The sequence below is a fragment of the Chenopodium quinoa genome, unplaced genomic scaffold, assembly GCF_001683475.1.
Source record: "Chenopodium quinoa cultivar QQ74 unplaced genomic scaffold, ASM168347v1, whole genome shotgun sequence".
NCBI lineage: Eukaryota > Viridiplantae > Streptophyta > Magnoliopsida > Caryophyllales > Amaranthaceae > Chenopodium > Chenopodium quinoa.
In genome coordinates, this window is record NW_018744765.1 from 283,421 (window position 1) to 292,606 (window position 9,186).

The window sequence follows — 9,186 nt, forward strand, 5'->3', positions numbered from 1 at the left end:
TTGTTATTTTAGTGAAACAGAGGAGGTAAAATTTGTGCTTGTTTTCTGCTTTCACACAATCAAACCTGGAATTTGGCATGTATAGGATTGTAAATGTTAAATAAAGTTATGACCCAATATAGGATTATTTTACATTGTAAATGTTAAATAAAGTTATGACCCAATATAGGATTATTTTACAATCAAGTATAGTTTGATTGTAAATTAATCAAATGTTTGTAAGCTACGTTTGAGCTTTTTACCATAAGTATTGTGTCTATCATGTAAGGTAATTCACCATAAGTGTAATAGGTAATGCCCATAGTTGTTTAGATTGGAATTGACCTACGTTAGTTTCATCTTTTGAGGCGTTCCTACGCCATGGCAGCCTATGACGTGCAACTTTACACGTCGTTTCTTAGTTAACACTTCCATTTGCACTCGCTTGTTCTAGATATGATTCTTATATCTGAAACCCAAAGCCTCTTGTGCTTTGCACTTCCATCTTTTGTACTTGCAAACCTATCAAGTGGATAGAGATAGATTTGGGAGTCTGACGAACTAGGTGGAGGTAGCCAGGTAGGTTCTCTGGTTCACTCTGGATTGTGGGTAAGCAATTTCTTAATTATCTTAGTGATTGATTTCCATAAACTATAACAAAATAATAATTAGTTTGCAAAATTAAGAACCTATAAAAGTTATTTCATAAATTAATTAATTTACTATAGCATAAGACCATTTGACTGATTCACTGCGAGCTCCATTGACCTAGCTTTCTGCAGGCTGTGAAATTAGTAGCACACTGCTTTGTCCAAGTTTAGTGTAAAATTGGCACTGTATTCAGCTGTAAATCAGAACTTGTAACATCGTATTATTGTACAGAAATATTTTTATAAACTACCAAACATGCACAAACATTGCCACTAATATTGATGCACTCGGAATATGACCATTTTTAAGGTTGCATGAAACCTAAACTGGTGTCTTAGGAGTTCTCGCCAAGAAGTAGTAATTTGAGAATAGCTTCATTCATCCCGTCTGCAAAGGGAAACAAATGCCCTGCCCCGGACACCTCATGGTACTGAATCCATGGATGTCTTTGAGCAATGTATCTCTGCAACGTGACAGGTACAAGTGTATCTTCATTACCCTGCCATAGATGCACTGATCCTTGCTTGGATTCAAAGGGGTTTGTTAGATTCAGCGGACTAAAATCCCAGCTCCCAAATCCAATCATCATGTCCCGGTATATTGACTCGAATTCTCCTTGTTGCTTCACCTGTCCCTGAAAAGCCACAAATTTTCTTTATTAGAATAATTATCCTACTATTCCAAGCAGTTGCTCTGAATTTCAAATTAAAAATAAAAAAATAAAAAAATCTATTTACACATCAAGCCACCAATTACTTGACCTTCTTACAAACAACATTTCATCTAACTCGGAAAATAGCTACTAGTCCCTCAAATTAAGCTATGATGTCAAAATACAATTGTCAGATTCAGTTGATCAGATACGTAAGTTGGCTTACCAGTTTGAAACAGTTGTAGCAAATTAGCATATAGTCTATAATTTCTCTTCCTGCAAAAGTTCTAAGGAAGACAAATGCTACTTGTGGTTAAGACTGATGAAAAATCATGCAGCAGTTCCAGATTAAAATTTGAGCTACATTGTGTACCCAAAAACAAAAGAACGATAAGCATTATGAAATAAAGTCAAAGCTGATGGAATAAGCTAACTTACCATATGACCGGTTCCGAGTGAAATAATCTTCGGGATAAGTTCATAATCCTGTCTACTTAGTACAGCTTTTCCTGCAGCGACACTGGAACCAGGAAAGAGTCTTTGAGTGTTCCACCAGTAAGTAAGCCAGGGAAAGTAGTAGACAACCCTTTGTGCCCATTGGTCCTGTGGTGGTTGTCGCTGAAAGGCTTCATTAGCTAAGTTGTTAGGCAAGCCACTCCACCAGTAATTCACGACTGGAGCTAATAGTGCTGCTCCTGCTAGCCTTCAACAGCATATCAGCAAACAAAACCAAAAAGCATTTTTAATTATATTATTATCTTACATACTAAAACGAACATATGAACATTCAACCATTATCAATGGCTTTAAAATAATATCCTCTGGCATTTACAGTATACAACGGATTAAATTAAAGTAGCTCTTACAAACATCAAAAGCCTTGTTTTGTTGTTCTTTCTTATTATTATTATTATTTTTTTTTTTTAAAAAAAAAAAGTTATGTTGGTGAAATTTATGTGTCAATCCGTAGTCAATTGCAAATAGCCTCTAATTCATTTCATAATTAAGTAATGTACATCACCCTCCATTACATCAGAGTAGGGGTGGCAATTCGGGTCAACAGGTCGGGTTCGGGTCGATTTCGGGTTATGCAGAGAACCTATTAAAAATAGTGTTAAACTTAATATTATTATGGAATATGAAATTTGGGTCAAATCAGGTCGAATTTAGGTTGTTTGGGTTTGATTCGGGTCGGTTTGGGTCGTGTTATTGAGTCGGGTCAGGGATTGCCAGCCCTACATCAGAGTGAGCCACTATGAAGGCATGATGATAATAATAATGATGCTGAAAAGCTATTCCAATATGCTTAGTAGAGTTGAATTACCCCAAGGTAATTTTCCTGCGTTCATATTGTCAGGAACTCAGGATTTTCACTGTCAAATAGTAGGAAATTTCAAAAACCTAATATTTTCCAAGCCATTATAAGCTCGCTCAATGTGGGTGTGGGTCCGATCCATCAGAATACGGCCAATAATTGAATGTAATATCAGACTTATCAAGGACCTATACCTATAAGTGCAATTGAAAATATGATCATTATAGAGGTAAGTATTTTATGAATAGACTTGTAGTCTTGTACATTGCATTGTTTACTTTCAAGGAAGTCATTCTCACACTCTCACTCTTCAAATTTTCCAGAGGGGAGCAAGCCTACTGCTAACGTCTTCAAAAAAGTCAAATTCTAATACCAATAATAAATACTTTACACAATGTATAGGAACAGAAATGATTCAAAAAGTTGTTGACGGGTAACCTGTAGACTCTGACAAGATGCTACCACACTAAAATACTACGAGTAAATTATTTTTTAAGGATCTTAAACCCAATTTTGAGTACTGCTAACTCACCAATGAACCAAACAATTCTTATAATATTTTCACTCAATAGTCAATATTATGAACCTTGTAAACTTATAATATTCATAAGCGATCAATACAGAATGCCTGGTCATAGAAAGAACCATACTCGCTACCTGTGTTAAGATGTATGGAATGGCTAGATATAAGACAATACCTGTGAGGAATGTATTTGAGGGAACCCCAAACTGTTTGGCCGCCCATGGAGAAACCAATCAGATAAAATTTATCCCCAAGCTTTAACTGGTCGGCAAGATCTTCAATATCCAAAGCAAAGCTTTTCACTGTTCTCTTTGGATCAGGATCACTTTCTCCATAACCTGGCCTATCAAATGACACTAAATACAATCCCAACTGTTCAATGACTTCCTGTGAAAAAAAAAAGAAAAAAAAAAAAAGAATGAAGCTTCTGAATGTATAATATGTCAATCAATAGAATGAAATAGCATTTCTTTATGGAATGTAAAGAGTGCATTTTATGGAATGTATTAATGACAAGGAAAGTTAATAACATAATATGCAAATAAATCACAAAAAGAAGTTAAAGTAACTTGTGAATAGTGTTCATAGTAAAAAAGTTTCAGCTAAAAAATTTCAGAGGAAGTATCTATTTGTCACATGGTTAAAAAGAAAAATGAGAGATTAAAGGTAGAAATTAACAAAACATCAATAATAGGCAAGGGTAGAGACTTTGGAGTTGAGATATTAAGGTTTAAATATTTTTACTGGGCTGTCCGATCACCTTCTCTAATTTTTACTTGTGGATTCCAAAAAAGGCATGTAGCAAGCAAAATAAAGCGGAGGAAGTAATTCAATTATTAGAAACTTATCAATCATATCACATAGTGATGCACAATGGAGAAAATGATAGAGGACTAGAGTTTATCACAAATGTTCACAAAAGGACCAAGTTGAGAGAGTTCTCCAATTCCGTGTCATCAAAAGCTAGTCTTTTTTCTAAGCATGACCTACTTTGTATAAGTAATTTATTGATAAACAAGGTAGGAAATAAATTATTTTGGCTTTATTACGCTGAGATTAGACTAGGCTCTCTTTTTGTTTTTCACTCTTGGAAAAACTAATTTCCATCTCTGAGAAAATTGTTCCCACCTTTATAAACCAAATAATGGAAAATGTTCCTGAAAATGTTTCCGTCAAAACAAACGGAGACTATGAATGGAAATCAAATTAAACCCTCACTTCTGATCTAGCCTACTGGGTACACTACTCAAACTGATGCTCACAGTTATGAAAGCCAACTAAGAGACCACTCCAAGCTTTCTGGAGCTTACCATCTGTAGCTCAAACTTAAATAAGAAAATTCCAGCTAATTCTCTTCTTCCTTGATCTCCGATAACTCACCTTTCAGACCTTTTAAGGCAAGTTTAAGGGTATCTTCTAAGTAATATTTCAATGTTGTAAGCTAGTCAAACCTGAGAGTTGAACCCCTAAACATCCACCTACCCTACCTAATCTAGAAAGGTTCCCACTATACATGACATGTGGCTTAAACGTCACCTTAAAATCAACCAAACTTGAAGCCCCTGAATCTCCAATTATCCTGAAGACTTGATAAAGCATACAGTAAATTTTATGTTATTAGTTTGCAACAGTGTTGTGCATACCAAAAAGATATAGGCAGTTCCCGGATGTATCGTTCAAGGAAAAAAAGAATTAAGTGTGCTTAAGCAAAAGATAACACTGTATTGATGACCCTGTCCAAAAACCAAAAAAAAAAAAAAAAAAAAAAAAAATGTATTGAGGACAAAGATGATTCATGTTGAAACTAATAGTGATGCAGGATATGGTATTCTATTGTTTCATTATGGATTTTTGGAGAAAAAGTCGACATCATGCTTTTGGTATAAAGATGATATTCTTTGGAAATCCCATATTACATCATATTTGGAAAAGGAGAAAGAATCTTGCATCTATCTCGAGTTTTTAATAACGACAATTTGATTTCTACTTTTTCAATACATAGCTTTGGCAATTAATTTTGTGATTACCTATAAGGAAAAAAAATGAATATTGATACATTGGAAACATAAACTAATTAAAAGTTTTTCTTAGGTATGTTTGAAGAAAAAAGATAAAAGATAGTACTCCCTAGAGTATATTAGCACTTTCATTCTCATATACTCTATACACTTTCATTTTGTGAATGAATTTACTAATATTTTATCATCTCTCTTCCTACACCTAGAAATCTCTTTCATTCAGTTGGTAGAAACCCCACTAACTCTTGCCTCATCTAATTTTCAATAAAACAACAATCGGTAACTAGACAACCATTTATCACCTAAAACGCGGTGCAAAGATGAGAATAAACACCTTTCAAAGATGGAGGGAGTATATGAATATTGCTGAAATCCAAATGTCGCAAACTTGCAGTTGAAAAAACTATTAATTTTTTATTTTTTTATAAAGGACCATTGCCAAAAAAAAAAAAAAAAAATATTATTCATGTAGCACCAATTCAGATCACATCACAAGAGCATATCGATTCATGTAAGTAGCCCCAACTTATATTCCTCAATGAAATTTTTTTCATTTTGCAATTACAAGTTTTCAATAAATTAAAAAGCAAGAAAAAAAGAATACATCCTTAGGTAGAAAAAAAACAAAATCAATTACCTTACGAAGGTTAGCTGCAACAACCACATCATGCCTGGAATTGCCAAAACCATGAACAAATACAATTTTAAACTTGGCATTCTCCTTTGGTACACCAATCTCATTGTAGGCCAAATATCTACCATCCCTCAGCTTCACTCTTGGTGCTGTTATGGGCGGTCCACCAGGAAACCCACAGATCCTCGGTGATGGTGGCAGGTTAGATTGATAAATACATGTTGCCACTAAGGCAATAAGCAAGATTATTCCAACACTCTTCAACATACCTAAGAATATATTTTGAATTATAAGTTGGAAACACGAACAACAATCTTTACTTAATGATATTGTATTAGATCGATCAACTTTTAATGTAGATAAATGGCACAAACTATGTAAACAAATATCAGCAATTTACACAATAACCAAAGAAAGACATGAATATTCATCATATAGGATATCAGTAGATTGCAATTCAGTGAATCATACAATTTAAAGATCATATTCAACAGGATTATTTACATAATTTCCATTCTACACGCGGGTGTAAATTATACACTCTCTTCATCTCTTGCATTCTTCTACTCAAGTATATAAAACATATAATTGCCAATATCAGTTAACATAACACACACACACACCCAACCAAGACTCGGGATCAAATCTCGCCTACATCACAAAGATTAGTACTATTCCATTAGGTGGATGAATGAATGAATTTGATGACATGATTCATTTAACAAAAGCATTTATTTATGTTTTTATTTTAGTTTATAAAGTACAATAAATAATGAGATTCAACAATAAATACTCCTAATCTGCTATCAGGGTAGTAACTTAATTTACTCAATATTGGAGCCAAATGAACACGCAAACAATTAATATCAAAATATACCCATAAAATTGAAAAACAGTAAGAGTACATTTTCATTGAATGAGAAAATAATCAAAATTTGCATGAGTTGATGAAGAAAAGAAGAAACCTTCTCAGAAGCTGGGAAGATGAAAGTTAGTGACAATTTGAAACCCAAAGTAGCGCAGCTGAAGACTTGCTCTAAACTTGGTATGATTGCAGTGATACAAATCATACAAGAAGAGTATAACTCTGAAGTTTGAATTTGGCAGAAAATGGGAGAAAAAGATAAACAAGTGAATTTGGCAGGGATTTCAATGCTGTTGTTGGTGGGTGAACCGGTATCTAATCCAGGCACACGCCCACACGTATGACACATAATGACGAAGTTTCTATTCTCACTTTATTGGTATTTTAAATACTTGTTCCATTTCTCCATGCACAAAATTTTAGGAGAAATTGGAGAAAGTAATAAAATATAGAGTAGTGGGATGGTGGAAGAATAAAATGTTATAAAAAAAATAGGAAAATCCCTGTTTCTCATGGTGAGAAACGAAATTTGTTTCTAATGGGGGTATTTTCGTGAATAAATCAACAACTTTTTCATTATTATGGGCTCCACCGTTGAATAAAATTACGAAAATGCCATGTGACCATAATAAATTGGGGCACCCTCGTGAAAAACCAAAAGTAGTGGAGAAAATTGAAGGAGAGAGAGTATGAAATTAATATTGTTGGGTTCACTTAGTTAGAGAAATTTAACAAACATTTTAAAAGACTAAAAGTTTCCCAAATACGAAAATACTAGTATTTAAAAACAGCCGAAAAAGGAAAGTGGAGCAAGTATTTAAAAACGAAGGGAGTACTCCATTTTTTATTACAACATATATTATGGCTATATTTTACGGCTATTTCACCAAATGTCACTGAACATTTTAATAATTCACCAAAAAATGAAGGTTTTCAAACTTTACCAAATGCTACTAAGTTTTTAAAAAATTCACCGAGTGCCATTAATGATTAACGGTTATTAACTCCGTTAGTCATTAGGATTAAATCATGACACATGTCATAATGTCATTGATTTAGGCATAATTTTCTTGATTTTTGTGACGGAAATTGTTTGGGTAAAGTTTTATGGGTTATTTTCTTGATTTTTAAGCTCAAAAAAAAAATGTAAATGTCCCGTTTTGTGTGTCGAAAAATGTCTCGATTAGCAAGTCATTACTTTTTTACCCATTAGAATTGATCAAGTAAGGTTTTGAATGTCATTTTGAATCTTTAAGAAGTCAAATTAAGCTTAAAATTGGCAAAAAATACAACATAAATACCCCGTTTTATGTGTCGAGAAATATCTCAATTTGCATATCGATTTTTTTTAACTATATATGTTTTCCAAGTTAGGTTCTGGCGGTCATTTGGGGCATTTATGGGTCCAAAATAAGCTCGGAATTGGCAAAAAGTTAATGTAAAAGTCTTAGTTTTGCGTGTTAAGATTGTAATTTTTTTTATCGTAAAAGTTGCAAAACTGAGCATTTCCGTTAATTTTATGCCTAATAAAGGATTAAAATAACCTCTAAAACCTTACCCGATCAATTTTCATGGCTAAAAAATAGTGACTCGTTAATTTAGTTAAATCAAAATAACATCTTAATCCGACGAAGAAGATAGGGACAAATAAACTTCACTGGCGTGGTCAAGAGGTTATAAAGGGCATAGTACCATAGTTAGAGTTTCTACAGAGCTTAAACGAATTGAACTTCTGCCAATTTTATTAATGTTACTGTAGGGAATATTTCAAGTATTACCCCTAGCTTGAACCCCACTGTGATCATACACTAAAGTATGGTGGCGTCCAAAGGGAAGGAAGATAGAGCAAAAGAGTCGCCAACAAGTTTTAGGAACTTGTAAACCGTTCACGAGATGAAGGTTACATCCTTTAACGATCCAAGAGATCGTCAACTCCAATAGGTCTGGAACCATGACTGGTAGTTCGGGGATGAAGGTACAAATCCAACCTAAAAGAGATTGAACCTGCCCTAATAATAGGCCTCTACTTTATTCTGATCGTATTCATGTGCGCTTTCTGACTAACATGCAATCAATAGGATTAACCCTAAACCTGTTTATCTGTGTTGGTTGAATATTAATGCACAAATAAAACTATTATTGGCGATCACTTGAATTATAATCAAATTAACCCTAAACAAGGTTATTAATTATCTTATTAAGCGTGATTACAAGTACTAATTCCCTTTAAACATACATAAAAGATGTGATCAAGCAATAACAATAAATAAGCATCAAGCAACATAATAATCATAAATAATCATAATAATTATAACAATTATTATAATAACAATAATTATAATCATAATAACAATCATGATAATTAAAATAATCATGGTAAAGCATAATAATAGCAAGATCATAGGCATGATACTAACAAGATTAATAACAAACCCTAACATGTCACTAAACATAAAAAAATCAAAGTTTTAACCCTAACATGATACTATTAGGAAAGACAATAAAAGGCATCATAGAAATCATAATTGACATTATATTCTTTACCCTAA

The 9,186-nt window shown here is 33.3% G+C and overlaps 1 protein-coding gene across 1 annotated transcript; it reads right to left on the bottom strand.

Annotated features, from left to right (window-relative positions):
* Positions 1–738: 738 nt before the first annotated feature.
* On the bottom strand, positions 739–6,956 carry LOC110703772. Its single transcript, XM_021881558.1, has 5 exons — positions 6,738–6,956; positions 5,776–6,041; positions 3,296–3,507; positions 1,721–1,985; positions 739–1,264 (listed from the first exon to the last, which is right to left on the bottom strand). Exons 2-5 carry the CDS (start codon positions 6,037–6,039, stop codon positions 965–967), a joined length of 1,041 nt encoding a protein of 346 aa, XP_021737250.1. The 5' UTR covers positions 6,040–6,041; positions 6,738–6,956; the 3' UTR covers positions 739–964.
* Between the last annotated feature and the right edge of the window lie 2,230 nt (positions 6,957–9,186).

Coding starts and splice junctions, on each gene's coding strand:
- LOC110703772 (XM_021881558.1), bottom strand. CDS start 6,039: ATGTTGAAGAGTGTTGGAATAATCTTGCTTATTGCCTTAGTGGCAACA. Junction 3,508..5,775: donor TTGCAGCTAACCTTCGTAAG/GTAATTGATTTT, acceptor TTTTTTTCACAG/GAAGTCATTGAACAGTTGGG. Junction 1,986..3,295: donor CTCAAATACATTCCTCACAG/GTATTGTCTTAT, acceptor ATGCTGTTGAAG/GCTAGCAGGAGCAGCACTAT.